Source organism: Stigmatopora argus, chromosome 1, assembly GCF_051989625.1.
Source record: "Stigmatopora argus isolate UIUO_Sarg chromosome 1, RoL_Sarg_1.0, whole genome shotgun sequence".
Classification (NCBI taxonomy): domain Eukaryota; kingdom Metazoa; phylum Chordata; class Actinopteri; order Syngnathiformes; family Syngnathidae; genus Stigmatopora; species Stigmatopora argus.
In genome coordinates, this window is record NC_135387.1 from 5,548,968 (window position 1) to 5,573,396 (window position 24,429).

Genomic DNA, 24,429 nt, shown 5'->3' on the forward strand with positions numbered 1-24,429 from the left:
AGACCATCAGATGTTCTCATTTTGTCCCAAGCAGTCCTCTTAGTATCTCTCTGGACGGTCTGAAATTCTGCGATGACGGCACCACCGAGCCCAACAATGACGATGCTCTTCACAATTCTGATAATGGCTTAAGCAAGCTGCTCAACGATGCCAACCGTATATCTAAAGATGAGGAGCTGTTCCAGCCTGCTCCAAGTCTTGTGGATGATCTACTGAGTGAGCTTAACATTTCTGAGATCCAGAAGCTTAAGCAGCAACTGATACAGGTTTGTGTTTTGGTGACAACGAAGTATATTATATGCATCTACATCTACTTTTACATTTATTTTGTGTTAAATTTATATTAACACAATCTAAGACACAGATGTCAAACCCAAGGCCTAGGGGCCAGATAAAGGCCAGTACATAATTTTGTGTGGCCTCATGAATTAAATCATGTGCATTGGTTTCATCTTTTGTGCTCAACTTCCAAAATAAGATTTTATCAGATGAAATAAAAGTTTTTTAAAACCATTTGGATGACTTGGCATCCTGCTGATTGTGTGGCAATTTACTCAGACAACCTAAAATCAGTAATTGTAGAATATTGGAACATTTTTCAGATGTAGTTGAAAGAATTTAAGATGTACTAGAAATTCAATGCCTTTTAAACAGATAAGTATCTTAATGAATTTCAAAACTGAAGACTGCAGATTATGAAAATTACACATTTTAAAATGTATTATTTATCAGGCTTTTGATTTCAAAAGCAGGAAACTGTGCATATGTAATAATAAGAGGTATAAATTTCTCCCCCCAGATGGAGCGCGAGAAGGTGAACCTGCTTTCCACTCTGCAGGACTCCCAGAAACAACTCGAACAGGCAAATGGTGCCCTGTCCGAGCATCAGGAGAAGGTGAATCGTCTGACAGAGAACCTCAATGCCATCCGCAAGCTCCAGGCCAGCAAGGAGCGCCAGTCTGCCCTGGACAATGAGAAAGAACGAGATAGCAATGAAGATGGTGACTACTACGAGGTTGACATCAATGGGCCAGAGATCCTGGAGTGCAAGTACAAGGTTGGTGTCTTGGAGTTGAAGATAATAGAATGCATTGCGGGAGGGATTAGTTACCATTTCCTTTTCTTTCCCAGGTTGCCGTGTCAGAAGCTGGAGAACTAAAGGAGGAACTCAAAACTTTAAAGGCAGAGTATCAGGCGTGTCAGTCCCGCTATGAAGAGGAGCGTACCAGGCTGGAGAATGATGTCACTACACTCAGCGAGAAGCTGACCACGCTTGAAAAGACGAGAGGTTTGGAAAAATATGAGAAGGACAAGATGGAAAAGGAGCTACAAAAGGTATGTTCAATCTTACTCCTCCTTCAAAGTAAGTGATAAATTAGTTCACGGTCTTTATTTTTGTCGCTTTACCACCAGTTGAGTGATGTGGCTGGTGAATCTCAGGGCAGCTTGAATGTGGCTCAGGATGAGCTAGTTACATTCAGCGAAGAACTGGCAACGCTTTACAACCACGTGTGCATGTGCAACAATGAGACCCCCAACCGTGTCATGCTTGACTTCTACAAAGAGGGCAAGGGTGGGCGCAACAGCCCCGAAGGCCGGGGCCGCCGTTCCCCCATCCTTCTCACCAAGGGCCTCTTCCCAGAGCCTGTTAAGACCGAGGCTAACGATGGTGTATCAGTCGTAACCCTGCCTTCTCCTGTCTCTGACCAACGTCGCGAGCCCATGAACATCTACAATTTGGTGGCCATCATCAGGGACCAGATAAAGCACTTGCAGTTGGCTGTTGACCGCACCACAGAGCTGTCGCGCCAGAGGGTGGCCTCTCTGGAGCTCGGTACTGTAGCCGATAAGGATAAGGAAGCCTGCATGGAGGAGATCCTCAAACTGAAATCCCTCCTCAGCACAAAGAGAGAACAGATTGCTACTCTGAGGACTGTTCTGAAGGCTAACAAACAGGTCAGTTTGTCCTTTTCTACCGTGGATGTGTGTTACAGACAAATCAATATCACAAACATGTGCCCATTTGCCATGAAGGAGAGAAAAACGATGTCGGGGTGGTGGCTAGTTCAAGGCTTTTCAGCTGTTGTACAAATGTTCAGTAGATGTGGTTTATAAATAACACGGGTGGTGGCAGCAGTCCTTTCATGTCTTCTTAAGGAAAAGCAGTGTGTTAGGTTCATCCAATTGTAGGTTTATCCTTAGGTTTTTCCAATTCAGCTTTCAATAAAAAAGGCATCTGTAGTCACATCACATTTAATTCTTGCAAGAAGAGAATACATCCGGCAGCTCGCCCCACCCAAGATTATTCTAAAGAGCGGCATTATGTCCTGCCCATTTAAGGCTTCAAATCAAAACAATTACAAGGTTATCGATTCCATTTGCGTAAGCAAGAAACAAAACAATTCCATAATCAAGCAAACCCAAGCGTCAACCTAGCGTCACAAATTAAACAATATGCGAGTAATCGATCCAATTGCGTAAGCAAGAAACAAAACAATTCCATAATCAAGCAAACCTAGCGTCAAACTAGCGTCACAAATTAAAACAATATGCTTGATAGCCATCCGCTGACCCAACAACAATTTAAGCGTCCTTCACCGATCTTCATTGCGAACTCGCATCTTCCAGTAATCAGTCCTCGGAGCAAGAACTCAGTGGATTGTTTTATGTCCTTTCGAACTTGTATCTCTCGCTGGACCCAGCTGTCCTGGAGAGCGACCTTGGCGTAAGCGTTTGTCTTCGTTTGAAAGCGATCAACACATATAACTATATTGTTTAATATAGTTACACATTTAGGATGAGCATTACTATTCCTAATAAGCAAATATATTGATTAATATAGTAAGCATGTATATTATAAGGCTTTATATTCATTGCAAACACATTTATAATAATGATTACCCCAACACAGTGGCTCGATTGTATATTCAGTTGTTGTTGATTCTGTCTATAGCTAACATGGTTGGGGCAGCAGTCCTTTGGTTCCATTTTAAGAAAAGCACCTGGAATGTAAATTCAGTTGTCCCTTTTAAAGTTATTTCAGTTGGAAGAGACATGCCCTCACTAACAATGTTCTATCGTGTTACTGTCTACAGACAGCTGAAGTTGCTCTTGCCAACCTAAAGAGCAAGTATGAAAACGAGAAGGCAATGGTGACCGAGACCATGATGAAATTGAGGAATGAGCTCAAAACCCTAAAGGAGGATGCAGCCACCTTTTCCTCCCTCCGCGCTATGTTTGCCACACGGTAAGCCATTTCCCATAATTTTCTTGTAAATTCCCAACTGTTTAAGTGAAGTATGTTTTAGTAAATTAGGACAAATAGAAATCATGCAGAACCAAGATCCCCACACAGTACATACCGTATTTTCTCGCATATACGCCATATTTTTCGCAAAAAAATGATGATTGAATCAAGGGTACGGCTTACATGTGCACAAATTAGACTTGACATGCACGAAACTCCAAGGTGATAAGGACCAAACGCCATAACACAAGACAAATTAATTTTGACATCTATGAATGAAATTCAAGAAAAAAACCGTAAAAATCTCGCTTACTTGGTTGTGCCTGCAATTGCTTGCTCAGGGCGCTGCCATATTACCTAGGGATGACAAACCAGACCGCTACGCACACAGTTCCTGGTTGTACTGCTCACGTGACTTCCTTTTTGAATTTGTGCACCTGCAAGCAACACCCATTAGGAATGTGCAATCCAGCAATCGATTTACTGTACAGTATCTCAGAAATACCACGTGCGATGATTTTCCCTTCAAAGTAACACATTTGTACTCTTAAAACCATGAATATGGGGTTGAAAATTAGTAATCGGGGTGTCTTCTACGAGACAAATTATAAAATTCAACGATTTTAAGGCAAATTTAAGGGTATGGCTTATACGCGGAGGTGGCTAATATGCGAGAAAATACGGTAATTTGATACAAGTAAAATCAGAGATACTCTACATGTCGTAATCTAATGATCAATATTTATATTTATATACAATGACCCAATGTACGTGTTTGTGTTGTGCAAATATGTGAGAGAGTTGAGCTGCTGTTTTTGTTTGTGTGTTAAAAGAGGGGTTCAGATGGTCTTCTCGCTAATCTGTTTGTATTTCAATAAAAGAAGGCGGTCAAAGGTTCTGTGTTTAATCCCACCTCAGTTTGGTCTGGATTACACATGGACAGTGGACTTAAATCTGAGTACCCTTTCAACCATTTTTTTGCAAGGATGCATGTTTCAGCATGTTTAGTTTTGAGCCTGCTGAAAATGTTTTAGCTGTTTTCAGATGACTAGTATACATCATCTCTGTCCCAACGGCCGCGATGAGACAGCTTTCTGCTATGCATTGACTCAGGCAGAGGTCCAAAGGGAGACGGGGTGGTAATTACTGAGTGTTGGTTTCCTCACAATAAACAGAGATTCAACATTGACAATTCCCTTGTCGGCAAATTTAAGAGGTTGTCTCTAGTATGGTAAAACAAGATCTTCAGCCAGAACTTTGTAGCTCTTCAGAATGTGTTTTGCCCTCAAACAACAAACAATTCCCATAATGCCAGTATCAGCCAGGCTGGTTTAGTCAGTCTTCTTTTTCTTATGGATGAATTACACTCTGTTTATGGGATCTTGATATTGGTATGTAAATTCGGTCCTACAGCGATGGCTGGGGGAATGTCTGACAAACTGGAGTTTTCCCACACTCCTTTCCCTTTGTGTACTTGCCCCTCCATCCTTCCTCAACGCTAAGCACCCACTCCTCTCATTTCTGGAGAAGAAAGGGAGGACGTGCTGTTTTTTGTTTTTTGTTTTGTTTTGTCTTTCCAGTGGCCACCAGCGTGCTAATGTTTTTGATGGTGGAGTTCTGGAGGGGAATTTCACATAAAATTATTGATGCAGAAGCAAAAAAGATGCATTAACTTTAGGTTAAGACTTCTTTTACATTCAACGGGTTCTATGTTCCTTTATCTCAGCTGCTGTAGTTATCTTTTCAATTGTTTCTTACCATGAAGCTGTTAGCTCTTAACATTCCTAAGGCATGTTCTCAGTGAGTCTCTTTTTCCCCACACAGCCATTTGCCTCACATTTGTTCCTTAGTCATCGAACTTGCTGCTCCTTTATTTATTGTCTCAATCTTTCAATTAAACGTCTTCTCCCTCCCTTACTTCTGTCCGACGGATAGCTAATCCACTATGACCAATCAAGGTCCACACAACAGCTATGTGTTTGTTAATGCTTGTGCCTCTTAGTGATTCAAAACAATGGCATGAAAGATACTATAGTTGAAGGATTGTGTGAGAAGCAGAGTGTTGCCACATGATACTGAAAAACTATATTAAGTTTGTCAGCCTGGTCACTATTCAGCTGCCTTGCTTTTGCCATGATGCAAGCTTATCACAAGCACAGGAACACTCCTATTGTATCCAAGCAGTCCCGAGAAAAGATTCCTCAGTTTTTCCCGGGAAAACCCTCTCAGCCCCCACCCACACCCTTAAGTCGACCCAAAATCGTGGTGGGTGTAATGAAGCACGACTGATCCCTTTTGTCTGTGTCTGTGTGTTCCACTGGGAATCAAACTGCCCTCATAAAGGAGGGGCTAAAGTTATGTTTGTCCGGTGGTCAGTCGGGTTCACAATTTACAAGCATGTGTAACATGCAGGCATAAAAACATTTGCACATTTTTGAGGTTGTGACTTGAAAATGTTGTTAAAACAGTATACTTTGCACATTACAGTTTTTTTCATATCAGGATGTGACGATCCTGAACTACACGTGGAAAACATTTGGCCTTTGAATTCGTAAAAAAGAGTTCAAAAAAATAATAATACTGAACAGGGCGGCCCGGCGACTGAGGGGTTTGCACGCGTGACCGGACTTTTGGTCGCCGGACTTTTGGTCGCCGGACTTTTGGTTGCCGGACTTTTGGTCGCCGGACTTTTGGTTGCCTGACTTTTGGACGCCTGACTTTTGGTTGCCTGACTTTTGGTCGCCGGACTTTTGGTCCCCGGACTTTTGGTCCCCGGACTTTTGGTCGCCGGACGTTTGGTCGCCGGACGTTTGGTCGCCCGGACCCAAACAACACGGTCTACGCATCAATCAAAGCCAACAATGGCCCTGAGCAGTTTCACTGAGCGGACGTGTGAGTGTATGAGTGTGTATGTACATGGGTTGTCCCCTTAGGAAGGGACTCTAAATTGAGTGTGAACGTGAATGGTTGTTTGGCTCCTTGTGCCCTGCGATTGGCTGGCCACAAATTCAGGGTGTCCCCTGCCTGCAGCTGGGATAGGCTCCAGCACCCCCTGTGACCCTAGTGAGGATAAAGCAGTTCAGAAAATGAAAAAGGAATAGTAATAATAATACAGAAAAAATATTACCCAAAGCTATCTAGCCTCAGATTTCAAATGTGTTGGGAGAAAGCAACCTTAACAGTGAATACATTGCAGTGTGAGAAATAATATAAGGCTGAGGTAACTATTAGCGGATAATAATCTTCTCTCTCAATAGAGGGGAGTTGTCCTCTAAGGAATGTCACTTTGACTTCTTTGTCAGCACTGTTGCCATTTTTCCTGTTCAGCTGACATGCATCAAATTTCTCCAGGTGACCAGGGATGACATTGCCACACTGCACCATGCATTCAATCATGTGGCAGAGTTGTCGTATGGCAGTGCTTCTCAATTATTTTCTATTGCGCCGCCTGGAACACTTAAATAGTAATGCCCCTCCCAACCCCAAAATAACATTTTTCTATAAAATTCTAAGTACACCTGCATAACTCGTCGAGTGAACTCTGACAGTGAGCGTGTTGATGCTATCCACCGAGTGAATGTGCAATGACACTTTATTATAGTCTGGCAAAAAGTATGTTTCTTAAGTTACAAACACCCAGGTATCGCTTCACGGCACCTCAGGGGGGCCCGCCACAATTATTGGAGAAGCACTGTCCTATGGTATTCTGCACATGAATGATATTAAGGAGAAGCAGAGGGTTCTCCCTTCCCTTTGAAAATTTAGGGTCGAGTGTGAGGTGCTAAACTACAGAGCAGGGGTCAACAACTCTAGTCCTCGAAGGCCAGTCTTTTTTCTCCCTCCTCAAGGTCACCTAAATAAATTGATAAACCCCTCCCCAATCTCTCTGGAAGCCTGATAACGAGCCTGATTATTTAATTTAGGTGTGTTGGAAAGGGAGATAAGGAAGACAAACTGGATAGGTAGCCTCGAGGACCATACCTGTAAACCTCGGACAATTGCTCCCCTTATTAAGCAATATAAACCGTAAAAAAGCAATAGGGGACATATTTACTCACATAGGTCGCACTTAAAAGTAAAACATTTTCGCCAAAGTGGACATGGTGCCCAATCAGTCAGTGCACCTTTTGTTTGCACTAAATTCAAGATTCTGTAGATGTCACTGTATGATGCTGACAGCTTGGCTGTCTGGGTACATTGCTTGCTGATGCGCTATATTTATATATCGTGAAAAGGCGGACGTGTGAAAAGCTTAAAAGCATGACAATATTAGCAGTCGACGATGACATTTTCGTCTGCTCCCAGTGACTGAGTCGATTCGCATTTGAGCCGAAATGGGTAAAACTAAGTCGGTTTTACCCAAAAATGTACTTTTTAAGAAAAATTTGAAAAGATGGAAATAATTAAAAAAAATTATAAAATGCGGGAGAAACGTAAGTTGACAGGTTTGGTGATGTAAATAGTAGTGTAAATACCTTATTTAATGTATAGAAATTTGTGCTGATCTTGTAATATTTGTACAAACTTCTGATGTGAAAAGGAATCAATTTCTTTTTAATACAGCCCGCAGATCCCGATACAGATGTATATATTTGTATTTTTTTCATGTAAATAGACTTTAATTTTTTTCCCCCTTTGCTTTTTTAATTCTTTGTATGGGGTTGTACAAGAGCGCTTAGTTCACCATCAGAATTTTTGTTTTTTTCAGAGCCATTTTAGAGAATTACATTCTTGGAACTAGGTGGCCCGGTGGTGTGAGTGGTTAGCGCGTCGGCCTCACAGCTCTGGGGTCCTGGGTTCAAATCCAGGTAATGTCCATCTGTGTGGAGTTTACATGTTCTCTCCGGGCCGGCATGGGTTTCCTCCGGGTACTCCGGTTTCCTCCCACGTTCCAAAAACATGCATGGTAGGCTGATTGGACACTCTAAATAACCCCTAGATATGGGTGAGTGTGCATGGTTGTCCGTCTCCTTGTGCCCTGCGATCGGCTGGCCACCGATTCCGGGTGTCCCCCGCCTCTGGCCCGGAGACAGCTGGGATTGGCTCCAGCACCCCCCGCGATCCTAATGAGGATAAAGCGGCTCAGAAAATGACGTGAGATGAGGTTCTTGCAACTGTTATTGAATTAAACTGAATTGAATTTCAAATCCTTAACTTGGTATAATGGCTTCTTTGGTGTGATTCTTGATTTTTTAAGTAGGGAGTTATAAGAATGTGTGTAATATATGATAATTCATACCATTGAACTACTTAACTAACAATGCAGAAATATAACTGCGTGCTGGAAAGCTGCAATTGACTTGGTGACTAAATAGCACCACCTAGTGCAGAAGGGTTCCACAAGAAGTACAGTAGCATGAAAGAAAAATGTTTTCATGCCAGTCATAAACTAATGATTTTTTAAATGTAACTGATATTATCCAGGAATGACACATAAGCAGCTTTAATGGTAAAACGTGCATGTAAAAAACATGATAATTAATCTACATGTCCCATGTTTTTTTTCGGCTTCAGCTGTGACGAATACGTCACTCAGTTGGAGGCCATGCAGAGACAGCTGTCTGCAGCAGAGGATGAAAAGAAGACCCTCAATTCTCTGCTGAGGATGGCTATCCAGCAGAAGCTGGCTCTGACGCAACGCCTGGAGGACCTGGAGTTCCACCACGAGCAGACACGCCGGACCGGCGTGCGATCCAAGACCCGTGGCAAAGCCTCCACCAGCGCTGCCCGTATCCCCAACATAGGTCAGCCTGCCACCTGCATCAGCTCTGCCCAGATCGAGCACAGCAACGCCATGCCCAGCGGCCTTCTAGGTGCCCCCGCCGTCTTCTGCAGTGAGAAATACAAGATCTACTGCGACTGAAGCAGCATCCGAGTCTAAGGACTGCTGTGTACAGAGGGGAGGGGGGCCTAAGTTGCCAGAACCACCCCAACCCGCCATAGTGTTAAAGAGCCCCACTCGCTTGCTTAGCTCCCTAGTCGGCATGTGCTTCTCTAGGGACTGCTGTGTGACTAACCATCTGCTTGTGTGTGCTAGTCCAAAGGCAATGGTTATGCACAAGTGTACCGTGTGCACTTGATTTGGACTGTGGTAGACAAATGCAGCATGTGGATTGTTTAGTCCCGATTATGTTCAGGGGACTTTGGGTATACTGAAGCGTCTATTCTTTCCATAGTCTTTGTGCTGTACATATTAAGTATGAGGTGGTATTTGTGCTTTTGCTTGATTCTTCTGCCTCCTGAGTGTGTTGTCCTACAAGAGAAATGCCTCATGGAGACGCAATGAAGACACACTGATGTACAAAGGTGACATCTGGTGGCACGGGTGCTCCTTCTAAAACAAAAGTTCAGTGACCACTGTTAAAAGTTTACAAGATTGAACAATAATATGCAATCTCAACCGGCGCTCACAAAGGTCGATTTTTGTTCGAATCGACACGAGAAAATCCAAATCTTGTGATGATGGGCGATAAAGGAGCACCTGTGACCACGGCTGCTTGATATTTCTGGATTGATTTCGAGTTAAAGCTGTGATGCTAGCGCAGCAATAGAGGCTCGGTAGAAACGCATGACTTTGCAGTTGAATTACCTTTTTAAGTGCTTTTCTGTTGTTGACGTGCACGATCGAATCGTGTACTACTTAGTGAAGAGTTAATTGTGCGCTGAAATGTAGAAAGGTCGTTTGCCAGAGCCATATGAAGAGGGAGACAGGATATTTGACAAATTGATCTCCATACTTTAAATAAGTGCGCTTCAACATACTGTAGGTGCCTCTGGCAAAAAAAAAAAATTTTTTTGATTACTGTGAACAGAGCTATGGTATAGTTTTGAACAAGATGGTCATTTTGAATTATAAAATAGCACAATTGGACGATAATTCTCCAAACAAACAAACTACATGGCAAAAGTGCCTGACAAAGCGAACGCTTGATATCTTGGTATCTGGTGACGTTAAGCCCTGACTGTGTCCTACTCTCCGTTACTCGGTCAATGTGCTTCTCCTGTCTCCAATTCACAATGAGTATTAGATTGCCAGCATCCCCCCTGATGTCAACCTTAAAATACACATGCAGATTTATTTGAAGGTGGCATCTTTCCTCTTGTGTTTTAACCCCTTTTGAACTCACATGTATGTTACCAATGTGTGGTCAAATGGAATCTCCTGCTCCTTTTTCACTTTGTTTGGTGTACAGAGAAGCAAAGTACTGTCTTAGTAGCCACAATAGCTTTAACCCCTTCCTGAATTTATGTTACGCAAATAGTAGTTTAAAGAAAAAATAAGAGTGGGGCTTGTGTTTTTAATACGCTTCAGGATCATAGAAATATTACTCTAATGGTTCTAAAAGCAAGGTTGATGCGAGGGGTTCCTGCAAGATTGAACAAATTTTGCAATTTTTTTTATATGAAATTCTATATTCTTAACAGAATCATGTTCAGGTTCATGATCTTGCAGGTTCCTGCTGTTGTATTTTTCCCTCCTCTGTAAAGTGAAGAGTGTGAGACAATAGCATCGCGTCAACCTTGCTTGTGTGAGCGTGGGTAAAGTGACTGCTCACAACTTGGAGACCGCGGCAGCCTCCTTGGATGTCAACTCACGCTTGTGTTGATTAATAACGTAATTCACGTACGTGTAAGACAGTGACTGAGCAAAGTGGAGGACCGTTGTTATCATGATTATGAGGGGTAATGAGGCCATGGACTTTTCCTCTAGGGAGAAACTGGGTGAAAACACTAAGCATTGGTTGTTTAACCAAAAGAATTAGATTAGCTGAGTCACACGTTGATCATTTAAAAGCTCACTATTTGCTGAGCATCAACTGGACCCCATGACGTGGTCTTCACTTTAATTCATACCTGCCTAAATCTGCGTCCATTTTACACGATGTCATATGCTAATGTCACCCAGTCAGCTCCTCCTACTTCATATTTATGTTTTCTACACATGACACTACATATTTAACATCCTGCATGTCGTAAGCATTACTCATGAAATTATGTAAAAGAATGCATCATCTCCTCTGGTTTGGGCTGCTGGTTGTGTGCAGAGAGGAGATGTTTTTTGTTTTGTTTTTCTTTTGGCCATTTTTGATTTATTTGTTTTAGTTTTTAATCTGTGCACTTTCTTAATATAGGATTGACTATGATTAACCTTTAGGAAAGCGTGGTAGTACTATGGTTTGTGAGATATTCAGTATAGAATATTCTAAATAACAAGTTTTTAATGTTATGTGTGTCCAAAAACTACAAGTTTACTCCACAAACCACAGAGCTACAATTTTTGCCTAATCCTAAAGGAATGATCCATTAATTATACTCATTCTTTAAGTCGTAACGTTTCATCAAATCTTGTGATGTTTATTTATCTGTTATGTTCGTTCTACTGCCATATTCGCTACAAAAATCCAGGGTGATCCAATTCTGGGGTTTTTCGTGTATTTATTATTCCTAGGAATAGTTCAAAATAACTCAAAGAAACTTGACAACGCTCTCGCTTGAATCGGTAAGTTGTGATTTTGGGAAAATTTGACCGATAGGACTTTTCCAAGCTTCTTACTGAGGGCGTTCCACTGAAACGGATCACTGGCCTTCAGAATTCTCTACAATTGCGACCATTAAATTCCAAATTGGAATTGCTTCATTCTCTCTTCGTTTATCGTGCCAAATGTTGGTACACCATTTAAGGTCTGACAGACAAGCACCAACTGCAAAAAGGTGTCATTGGGCTTGGGATCTTTTTGCTTTGTTAGTTCTTTGTTACTGACCAGTAGTGCCTTTCATTATTTCAAGGGAGAATTATAGATTAGGTTTTTACGTTTCTTGTTACTCTCTGGGTGAGGGTTTGGGACTCAAAACAACAACGAGCAGCAATAAGCGCGAAGGGAATTGTGCCCTTTTTTGCGTGACTGAAAATATAGTTTTAGAATTAGCTCAATAGATCCAAGATTGTATTGAATTCTGCGAGTCAGTGATCCTATAATTAAATTCAGGGGTATTAACACAATGTTTTATTTTTAAATCCAACTTTGACAACCAAAAGTCCCTTTGGCCTCCTGTTGTTGTACAAATGGCTCCAAGCATCTTTATTGTGTTTGTGTAGCTAGGTGTATTGGAAACTACAAGCTTTGTGAGGTGAGGGTATCATTAGTATTATTGGGGGTGGGGGGGAAATGTGCAGAGGGCGCATTTTATCTTAAGTTTTTTTTTTCCATTTGTGTGTCTTTTTATACATTGTCTTCAAGCAATTTGTTTTCAGGAAACAGAAAACAAAAACTGCATCAACAAAGACCAAGAGCGGCATAATAGCCAATGCTTGTTTGTTGATGCCTCAAAATGAAAAATATTGAAGTGATGCTAACAAGAAAAAAAATGTGCAATTCTGATACTATTTAAAAGGAAAAAGTAAGGTTTTCTGTTTGCTGGAAGCTGCAGCATTGTAAGAATTACTCTAGCTGTGCAAACCTTATATCGTTACATTGTGTTTTTCAGTATTGATCCATAATAAGTTTGATATCTTTATATGAAATAATGACCACCTGTACGTTAATATTTATTTGACTTGTCATGCAGTACTGTATTCTTCTCAATAATGTGCATTATGATTCGGGGTCTTGATTACAAGTAAATGTCATATGCATGTTTATCAGCAAAGGGACCTTTACACAGCAATGAAAACTAACCTAGGAACTTTTTAAAGTGTTGGAAAATACGACAAAAATTAAGTGAGATGAATCTGATGTATTACTGCTGAACTAACTCGAAAGTGTTTGGTTTGTTTTCCAGCTTGAATATGGTTGAAACTGTGTAAAGGTAGTCATGCTGGCTAAATTCAATAAAAGTGACTTAAATCAGAAATTGTGTCTGTTTTTTTAAATGTATTTTCATGTGCATACAGTAGCTCCTCGACAACAGCAAATGAAGAGTTAAGAAGGGAAGTGTGTGGCGAAATGAAGCAGCTTGAGCACTCCCAGAGGAACACCACAGACTGGAGAGCTTCCCAGCTGTGGATGGCTACAAGATCACGTTTCATGCATTGCACAACAAGACTCCCACTGCCCAACTCAATCACCATCTCCCTCATATTCCTCCCGCTTCCGTCCTTCCTAGCGTCCCTCCGGGGATACACCCACACAGCTCTTTGCAGTGACCTTTTATGCCCCTTGCACTTCCTGTTCAGCTCATTTTAAGCAGCAGTTGTCGGGGTCTTAAACACAGTGCGTCCTCTGATTTTAAGTGCAAACTACACACGGATAGGTCGGTTGAGATTCTATATTGACACTTTGAAAGGAATTTAAAGCTGTAAGAATGGATCAACTAGATTTCCGTATCCTGAGAATGAGAAAAAGTATTAAAAACATGCAAAATCTATTTTTTAAAACTATAGTAGGGCCAATGACTATTTTTGGTGAACATGATAGTTTTTCAAAATTATTAATCATTATTTTATTTTTCTATTTTATGCATGAATAAATATATTTATCAGCAAAGGGACCTTTGCACAGCAACGACTACACTCTAGAGGAGACTGGTCGCCAGTCAGCTGTAGGGCACACAGAGAGACAAACAGCCATTTACACTCACAATCATACCACCACTATCGGGAATCAAACCCACGCATGCCCGCATCAAAGTCCAAGCAAGTGAACCACTACACCACAGGTGTCAAAGTGTCGGCCCAGTGGCCAAATCTAGCCCGTCGCATCATTTCGTACAGCCCGAGAAAGGATCATGAGTGCCAACTTTCTGTTTTATGATCAAATTCAAATGAAGATTTTAGATGTACCTGATTTACCCCATTTTACATCAATAGTTGCACGTTTTTTTCATCCATTTTTTTCTTTGTGTTTTTAGTTCAAAAAGCATTTTGTAAAATCTATAAATAAATAAATACACATTTTTCGGTGTTCCACTTTAATATTGAACATAAAAAATATTTTGTTTCCTTTTGAAATGAAAAACAAATGATTAAAAGACATTTAACGTGAAAAAAGCTCAAATTAACATTGTTATAGATCTATAAAAACTGAAAATTTAGGGCTTCTGATCCATTTGTTTTAATGCGATGTAAAAGAAAAAATCTAATTATATCTAAAATAGTCCGGCCCAGATGAAATCGAGTTGATGTTAATGCAGCCTGCGAACCAACCAGAGTTTGACACCCTTGCACTACACCATCAGGTGGCGTAATAAAAAATATATAAATAAAATTTAAAAGTATTATTTCACTATAATTGTCACCCATTCACACTGACAAACCTCAAATTCATTTAACCTCTTATGACCTGGCGTTCACGTGTGGACATAACATTTTTGGTTGTCAAAAACTACAATGTTAAATTTTGGACTACAAGGGCCTGGCGTCTACTTATAATGTTGACATCATTTTTCTCAGAAACTGCATCAAGTAAAATGATTATTCTTTGTTTTTACACCAATCGGGTCCCAATTAGCCTAAATATCAACGAGAAAATAAAAATGCATGCCTTTCAAGAGTCTGGGTCTTAAGAGGTTAAACTGTGAGGACTGGCTGTGAATGCCAAAATGGATTGGACGTCCAGCTCCATCAATGGCAACCAAATGGTTCTATGTAGCCTATTAAATGTCAAAGGTGATTATTTAGGACTTAAAGAAAATGCTCACTGTCCAATCAGCCTACCATGCACGTTTTTGGAATGTGGGAGGAAACTGGAGTACCCACAAAAACCCATACAGGGGGAGAACATGCAAACTCCAAACAGGTGGATGTGACCTGGATTTGGACCAAGGACCCCAAGGGTGTGAGGCCGACACACTAACCACTTGCTGTACCGGGCCACCCTGCCTTTAACAAGTCACACTAAAGATGTCAAGTCATTCCTTGGACTATGCATTAGGTCAAAATACATGACATCATATTTGTAGCTGGGGAGTCCCTGTTGGGGCCCCTGCATTATCTCTTCTCTAGGCCGCACTAGAAGACAAATGTGGGTCAGTGGGACTGCTCCCATGGCTCCATACAGTAATGTTAAGGGCGGGGCCAAGCAACAAAACAGCTGTCACTTTAAAATGGTCTAAGCATTATTAAAAGTAACCACGTGATGTCGCCATCACACAGTTTTGTGTTTTCAGTGCGCACTGACGTAGAGTTGAGATTTTGGGTTATGTGCCTACAAAGAGTCCTCTTATATGAGCATCAGCCATGTGATAAATCCATGTGGAGCCCGAAGGGGAAGAGTCACGATCAGCTGGTCTTGAGAGGACGCACTCACGTGGCTCTACTTAGTACAAATACACATTTTCAGACGCGAGCCACTGGAGCAGGAATAAGACCATTGATGGTGGCAACAAAAGCGTGACCATGCAACGAAGATGTGATCTCGGCCTCATGATGTGATTCAGGCAAACTCACTTGAGTTTTATCTCCTTTGAAACTATTCTACTGCAGAACCAAATGGCACACCTCTGGGCGTTTTTTGTTGTTGTGTTTTTTTTTTGTTTTTTGACTGGCTTTTGTAATTGTTAGTGCAAACACACGTCGCGACTTCACCTATCGCGAATTCACTTATCGCAAATTCACTTTGCGATTTTTTACTGCTATTAATTATTATTATTCTTTTTTTAAGTTCATAAAAATGTGAAAATTCACGCTGAAACTCGTGAGCGGAAGCCCCTCTTGCTACTAGGACCCAGCACTGTAGAAAACTATATATATATATATATATATATATATATATATATATATATATATATATATATATATATATATATATATATATTTATTTATTTATTTATTTATTTATTTATGTATTTATTTATTTATTTATTTATTTATTTATTTATTTATATGCGGCCCGAGTGGTTAGCGCATCGGCCTCACAGCTCTGGGGTCCCGGGTTCAAATCCAGGTCACGTCCATCTGTTTGGAGTTTGCATGTTCTCCCCGGGCCTGCGTGGGTTTCCTCTGGGTACTTCAGTGTCCGCCCACATTCCAAAGACATGCATGGTCGGCTGATTGGTCACTCTAAATTGCCCCGAGGTACGAGTGTGAGCATGCATGGTTGCCCATCTCCTTGTGCCCTGCGATCGGCTGGCCACCGATTCAGGGTGTCCCCCTAATGAAGATAAAGCGGTTCAGAAATTATATATATATATATATATATATATATATATATATATATATATATATATATATATATATATATATATATATATATATATATATATATATATATATATATACCGGTGGTGTGCCGTCGGGGCCTTCAAGGCCTTCTCTGCTGGCCTAAGAAATATCTGAATCATATATTATATTTTGTCCATCACTTTAGCTTTGGTCTGCCTACTCTATCACTAGCCAATCATAGTTGATGAAAGCAATGACGTTTCCCTACTACTGCGAGAAGGCAAAGACGTATCCCTACGCCTATATATATAATACACATATATATAATATTATATATATACACACACACACACATATATATATATATATATATATATATATATATATATATATATATATATATAATATTTTAAAGTTCATAAAATGTGAAAATTCCTGCTGAAACTCGTAAGCGGGAGCCACTTTTGCTACCTTAATCGTTGAGTCCTAACTCAGCACTGAAGAGAGAAAAAAAGGTAGTATAGTTAAAATAGTTATAATACTTGGCGATTTTTCAAATATCGCGGCCATTCTGGTCTACATTAACCGCGATACAGCTGATGGCAGGACTGTGGTTAAAACACGAATATGGCCATTGAATTACACCAGTTTCTTGCTATGATTTAGTGTTTTCAAGCATCTCATAAGGTGCTCAGCATTGTTATCAAAACAGGATGTTTCATTTGTGTAATGTAGTTCCACTGTGCCACTGTATTTATCATTCCTACCTCATGGCTTCATTCCAGACCCTCCACAGCTGACCCCCATAGTATACTGTATACTGTTGATTCAAAACAGCCAGGTGATTTGCATAACAGCAACTGTATGAACTCAGGGGTGTGTATGGTAATTAGCATCACAAATAAATTCAAATGTGCAACACAACCAGATTCCTCATAGGCACACTTTTACAGTGATGGTTTTCACACATTTAATTACGCGTCTCTCACTTTCTTGATGTGGTTCTGAGTGGAGTGGAGAATATTTTTCGCAAGAGGCTATTTTAAAGGGATTGTGAGCCTGTTGTAAAACAACAACAGCCCTGGATGGCTTGATGGGCATTCCTTTTTTTTACAACTCAGTCTTTCAGGCACAGCAGAGATCCCATTGCCATTTATTTGCAACTGTACTAATTACAGAAAAAATGACAAAAATGGGAGTCATGGCTTTCCAATTAGTAGTAGTGAAAGGCTGTTACTCTGTCTTCATGCTGTACACAGGCGAGTCAGGGAGATGCTGTCACATGATGTTCTTGCTTCGCTTTTGAAAAATGCCATTCATTCATTTGTAGATCTACTTATCCTTAAGAGAGGGTTACATCTTAAACTGGTTGCAAACCATTTCTAAGACACCAAGAGACGACCGTTCACATTCGCAATCACAAATATGGACAGTGTGAATGTGTCAATCATTCATGTTTTTTTTTATCTGGATAAACCTCAGAAAGGCACGAGAAGATGGAAAGTCCACACGGGAATCAAACCTTGAGCTCAGAAATATATGGCGAAGATGAAGACTAGTTAGAAGTATTTGATCCCTGATACTTCTACAAATTCCTGACCCGCATTTACAGATCACTGACTAGTTATCAATTGTATTTTAGAGGCGCAGTGTCATCCGGGTAGTCTGAGAGCAGGGGTAGGGAACCTTTGGCTCGCGACCCATATGTGGCTCTTTCCCTGGGTGCATATGGCTCTCCACTAACGTGTGAGGTAAAATATGGAAATCACTGGTGAGAGAGCTGAGTCCCGAACGCACTAATAAGAGCGTCACTTTGGCGTTGACACTACCTCTACCACCACTTTAATCATAATTGTGTTTTTTATTACTCTTCTACATGCATGATATATTTCATACTGATTTAGTAGCAACAGCATAACAATGTTGTAAAAAGAAGTCGGAGACTTTTTATACGTTAAAAGTTGTGAAATGACCAAAAAATCACACATTTTCATGTATTTTTACCTTTCAATTCTGAGAATGGCTCTCAAGATATAACATTAGAAAATATGAATTGTTTATGGCTAACTCTGTCAAAAAGGTTCCTGACCCCTAGAGAATGGGAACAATGAAGAATATACATAATAAAAACATACATGCATATCACATTAATGATGTAAATATCATTCATTAAGGTCACGGGTGGAGCTGGAACCCATCCTGGCCGACTTCGGGCCAGGGGCAGGGGACACCCTGAATCAGTACCCAAAGAAAACCTACGCAGGCCCGGGGAGAACATGCAAACTCCACACAGGTGGACCGACCTGGATTTGAACCCAGGACCCCAGAGATGAGAGGCCGACGTGCTAATCACTCGAGTCGCTGGGCCGCCTCATGACGTAATTATTTTAAAAAAAATTAGAGGCACCTTTAACAACACTCTAGGTCACAAAAGTAGTTGTGAAAATGTTCATCCCATGGTAAGTCTGTCTGTGAATACACTTGTCTGAAGAGGTGAGTTTAAAGGCGTAATTTCATGAAACTGAGTGCTGTTGCTACATTCCATTCATTCTATGATATGCCACTATTGCTTGTTTATGACTCATAAAAGCTTTGATTCTCATCTTATGAGAAAGCAGCACAAACGAGCAGACATGGAGCCATTTCAGTTTTTTTTCTCTAAAGTGTGCAGTCATCAAGGTGCATCACTGTGTATCAATATTTATGAGTACCTCCCAGCTGATGTGTCCTTTAATTTCTTTGTGCATGAAAAAATATTTTTCCATTTTTTAAATTCAAATTTCAGATTTCATGGCTTGTACTGTTTTTTTAATTTATTTTGGATTGGATTGGATAACTTTATTCATCCCGTATTCGGGAAATTTCGTTGTCACAGTAGCAAGAGGGTGAGGATGCAGGAATAGGAAAGGCATTTTAGACATAAATAGATAGATAATGAGTAAGTTAATAAATAAATACATGAATAAATATATAAATGAATAAGCGTGTTGCTTAGCACATATATACATACATACACATAAATGTACATGCATGCATACGGTAGGTCTTAACACTCAGCCATTTTTTTGTTAAAGAGCCTGACAGCTGATGGGAGGAAGGATCTGCGGAAGCGCTCCTTCCTGCAATGAGGGTGTCGCAGTCTATTGCTAAAGGAGCTTCGGAGGGACTCCACAGACTCATGCAGGGGGTGGGAGGTGCTGTCCATGATGGACATCATCCTGGTCAGCATCCTCCGCTCTCCCACTTCCTCCACAGAGTCCAAAGGACAGCCCAGAACAGAGCTGGCCCTCCTGACCAGCTTATTCAGCCTGTTCCTGTCCCTCTCCGTGCTCCCGCATCCCCAACAGAGCACTGCATAAAACACTGTAGATGCCACCACAGTGTCGTAGAAAGTCCTCAGCAGTGTCCTGCACACTCCAAAGGACCGTAGACTCCTCAGTAGGTAGAGGTGGCTCTGGCCCCTTTTGTACAGGGCATCTATGTTTGTAGACCAATCTAGTTTGTTGTTGAAGTGAACACCCAGGTACATAAAATTCTCCACGATTTCAATGTCTGTACCCTGGATGTTCACCTGAGTGGTCTGTTGAGGATTCCTCCGAAAGTCGATGACCATTTTTTTAGTAACACTAAAATACTTGCTTAAAGGAAAATACTACTATCTATTGAATGCATTTGTTTTAATGACAAAACTCACTGAAGAGAGTTTGTAAAAGCAAACTTGATTGTCTTGGTTTTAAGTTAGTTAGCATGACAAAAAAGAATGGAATGGACAAATAATTTGGAAGGATAAAAGGAAATTAATACGTTATATGCGATAAGTTGGTACATTATTTTTTTTAAATACTTACAATACTGTGAGGAGGCCGGCCCGGCGGCTGAGTGGTTAGCGCGTTGGCCTCACAGTGGGGGACCTGGGTTCCATTCCAGGTTGGTCCACCTGTGTGGAGTTTGCATGTTCTCCCTGGGCCTGTGTGGGTTTTCTCTGGGTACTCCTTTTTCCTCCCACATTCCAAAGACATGCCTGGTAGGCTGATTGGACACTCTAAATTGGCCCTAGGTATGAGTGTAAGCGTGAATGGTTGTTTGTCTCCTTGTGCCCTGTGATTGGCTGGCCACCAATTTAGGGTGTCCTGCGCCTCTGGCTCAAAGTCAACTCCAGCACCCCCCATGACCCTAGTGACATGCTAACCACTCGCGCCACCGAGCCGCCCCCTTATAATTATAATATATTTAAATGTAGGACATTGCATAAATACTTTGCTTACAGGGTTTGCTTGGATATCATGGTTTAGCACTGAACTAAAATATGTCTAAGAATGTCGATAATACGGTTTTCTCTTTATGCAAAAGTAATTAACGTCCTTTTCTGTGAGCAATATCCACGGACCTAGTGGAAATAATACCCAAAGTACAATGGTTTATCATTTATGAGGGTTTTATTATGATGACAACACGGACGGGACACTTGATAACAGTGAAATTTTACTTTAAAAGACAATTAGAGTTGAAGTGCGTGTGTAGTAGTATACATACTACTAAATGACACGAGACTTCAAGGCAAGGCAAAGTCAATGAATGGGGTTGGCGTGCGCGTGCTTGGCACCGGATGCGCGCATTTTCATTTTTCCAGCAGCGGGGAGGACAGGACAGAGTTCTTTATGTGGAGAGGGGGGAGAAGCAGCAACAGAGGGGCAAGGCAAGGCGCTTTTACAGAAAAAAAGGCATAATGGCCTGGTTAAAATTGATTTGTATCCACAAAGGAACAATTAAGTACTCATAGCGCGGGGAGCTTTTCTTTTTCCTTTTTAGAATTTTACATTCATTTTCAAGTGCCGTCCTGTAATCCGAGTGTGTCCGCAAAGGAGAGGAGACGCTTGCCCGAGTTGGAAGCACCATTTCTCTTCGGAAAGGTTCCGACCTGCGAGCAACTTAGTGCAAGATGCAGGGACTTTCAGCGACTGGTAAGCCCGTGAAAACTTGCGTTTTCAAAGTTTAGACTGTGACTCGTCTCGCGGCTGCTTTTCACGTCCTGGGACGTTTTTTGAGGGGGAAGGGGGAGCTTATGTTGTTGTTGTGGCCAGCTGTCAGCGGGACAGCTGCGAGCTTTTATCGACTCCACATCTCGATCCCGAGTTGTCTTTCGAGTTGACATGACAAAATTTAGGAGCGAAACGCTTGACGTCCGAGTTCTGAATTCACCGTTAACACATTAAGGCTCTATATCCGTTCTAGAACTTATGGTAACAGTGATCAAGACCATAGTCATTCACGCATCCCATTTAGTGAATATGGTGAGCTATCAGGATGCCCAAGAGGAAGAGTGTGTCACAAAGCAAAGGTCACGACTTCCGTTCCAAATGGCCTTACTTGGCATCACTTATAAATGTGAATGACTATTTGGATATGAATGGTTGCTGTATTCAGCGCGACAGTAGGTATTTCGTCTTCCTGACAATTCTCCATTTCGTTTTTTTCATGCTAACCCACAAATTCCAACGTACTTAATGTGAATAACAATGCTTGGCTTAGATCAAAGACAACAAAGAAAAAGAACAGCCAAAAGACAAGTTCTCCAAGGACCCCTTAGCTGCCAAACAAAGTGCCTGACATAAATATGTTGGGATGAGAAGGGATCAGGAAATCAATATTCTACTATACAATTATTAAAAAGAAAAACAAGCTATTTCTAAATGGGAAAATAAACAATGTTTATTTTTTTGCACTGTCAAAAAGTTCTTTATCGCAGACTAAAACAATATTTCAGTGCATCATTTCTGAAAATGAATACAGCAACATTACATTATTGTAACAGTCTTGTGAAACTAATTGTCTTTCTTAACGCAGCTTCTGCCATTAACCACAGTAGACTTCCAAATCATTTAAATTGTCAGGACAGGCTTTTAATGCTCTTGTTTGAGTGCTCCTAGATCTGGTAAAAAATAATTGGCAGCAACCTGTTGTCGCCTTCACTAAACAGTGACCTCCCTTTAAAAATATACATTGACTTTTGGCAAGAGCATAATGATAACCTATTGGGATACAATACACGCAAAAATGCCCGCTTAAAATGCAATGATTTCTGAAAATGTACAAAATTGCACGAATTGTGTGAATGTCAGGGTCAAAACAAGTTTACAAATGTTTGTCTATATATGCCCTGGCTGGCAACCAGTCCAGGATGGAGTGCACATTTTTTTTCAAATGTCAGCTGGGGTTTTCACCGTACCGCGACTAAAGAAAGCCTTCAAAAATAGATGATGTTCGCTGCGGACACTTGATGCAATCATTTCTACTTTTATGCTGTGTGATCAGGTAATTCATTGTCCTCAATCTCTACTCCATTTAGAACTGACCTTATGTTGGTCAAAAGAAACTTGCTGAGGACTAAGTACTGTTGCCCTAATTCAGTCATTTAATTGTACTTCTTGATAGAATTTTTTTTTTTTAAATCAAACTGAAACGAATTGAACAAAGTAGAGCTGGTAATAGAGGAGTAGCACCACCAATTTCATTATACGCACCTGTGTATGATGACAATAAAGGCTTTTGATTTTGATTTGATTTGCCATCAATGTTCAACAGCCTGCTCGGACCTATAACTATGTGCTGCTGCATCTTAGCTCTGCAGTATATACAAATAAATATTGTATGTAAAATATTAAGACAGCACCATCTAGTGCAAGGGTGTCAAACTCGGGTTGGTTCGCGGGCTGCATTACCCTCAACTCGATTTCATGTGGGCCGGGCCATTTTAGATATAATATTTAGCTATTTAAAAAGAAAAATGGATTAAATGAACTGGATCTAAATATTCAGTGTTTTTAGATCTAAAACAATGTTTATTTGATCTTCTTGGTAAGGGAAACGTCTTTTAATCATTTGTTTTTGTTTCAAAAGGAAACAAGATATTTTTATTATGTTCAATACTAAAGTGGAAAACAGAAAATATTTTATATATTTATTTTGGATTTTACAAAATGCTTTAAAAAAAAACTAAAAACACAAAAGAAAATATATCTATAATCTTCATTTGAATTTGATCCTAAAACAGAAAGTCAGCACTCATGATTTACTTTCTTGGGCCGCACAAAATGATGCGGCGGGCCAGATTTGGCCCCCTGGTCGCCACTTTGATACCTGTGATCTAGTGGATTAAACAGGTGCTGCCTCTTCCTGAAGACCTCCTCATTGGTCTAATTGTCTGCGCTGTTTCAGTCGGGAGGAAAACCTGCACCCACTTGGCCCTTTCTGGAATCAGTTTGACACCTGTGCTCTAGTGCTAGCTCATAGCTACATTCCAACATTAATTCATTCATCTTCCATACCGCGCATCCTCGAAAAGGTTGCGGGGGTTACTGGAACCTAACCCAGCTGACTTCGGGTGAAAGGCAGACTACACCCTAGACTGGTCGCCAGTCAGCCATAGGGCACACAAAGAGACAAACGACCATAAGCACTCACAATCATACCGGCACCAGCGGGAATCGAGCCCGCCCCTGCCCGCACCGATGTCAGTCGAGTGAACCTCTACAACACGAGGCAGCCTCACTGCAATATATATATATATATATATATATATATATATATACATCTTTAATAGAGAGAAACATACACTTCTTTGCCTCTGTTTCCTTTCTGTTTGTTGTGCACTCTGTGACATATTATCATTTTAGTTTCTGGGGGTTAAAAATGGAGTTGAAGATTTAGGTTACTGTCTGTGTATCAGTTTTACCAAATTAGAAATAATTGATTTTAGACTCAGGACTCAGGACTGTATCACCTCCTCACCCTGCTCCTACAACTCAGCGGTGTTTCTCACAAGCAGCGAGATGCTCTAGCTTTGGACGTCGTGGCTCTCTGTTTAAGTTATTTATTATTAACAAAAGCTATGCGAGCCTGTCTGTGTTTAACCAAGCCAATGTAAACATCTCCTCTCTTTGTGAGATAAACACAGAGTACGAGGAAAATGAGCAGGACGGTGAGAATATTATCTACCCTAAGCCCCTATTACTATTATAGTTTCCTTTCTTTTCTTTTTTTTACTTTGACTTGCCTCTTCCACTACCCAGCCATGCTGACTAAG

The 24,429-nt window shown here is 40.8% G+C and overlaps 2 protein-coding genes across 3 annotated transcripts in view; both read left to right on the forward strand.

The window, feature by feature from the left end:
* LOC144086449 (protein bicaudal D homolog 2-like) overlaps nt 1–13,099 on the forward strand; it is a 35,497-nt gene extending 22,398 nt beyond the window's left edge. Inside the window, exons 5-10 of one of the 2 annotated variants that reach the window (XM_077616376.1) lie at nt 32–266; nt 800–1,057; nt 1,132–1,335; nt 1,414–1,956; nt 3,096–3,247; nt 8,762–13,099. In XM_077616376.1, coding sequence (XP_077472502.1) covers nt 32–266; nt 800–1,057; nt 1,132–1,335; nt 1,414–1,956; nt 3,096–3,247; nt 8,762–9,110 — 1,741 coding nt within the window. In that variant the 3' untranslated portion in view covers nt 9,111–13,099. The remainder of the gene's footprint in view (nt 1–31; nt 267–799; nt 1,058–1,131; nt 1,336–1,413; nt 1,957–3,095; nt 3,248–8,761) is intronic. The other variant, XM_077616444.1, reaches the window with a different exon arrangement.
* A 7,849-nt stretch (nt 13,100–20,948) lies between these two features.
* fgd (faciogenital dysplasia) overlaps nt 20,949–24,429 on the forward strand; it is a 55,454-nt gene continuing 51,973 nt past the window's right edge. Inside the window, exon 1 of the mRNA XM_077603799.1 lies at nt 20,949–21,307. Within this exon, the coding sequence (XP_077459925.1) occupies nt 21,286–21,307 (22 nt within the window). The 5' untranslated portion in view covers nt 20,949–21,285. The remainder of the gene's footprint in view (nt 21,308–24,429) is intronic.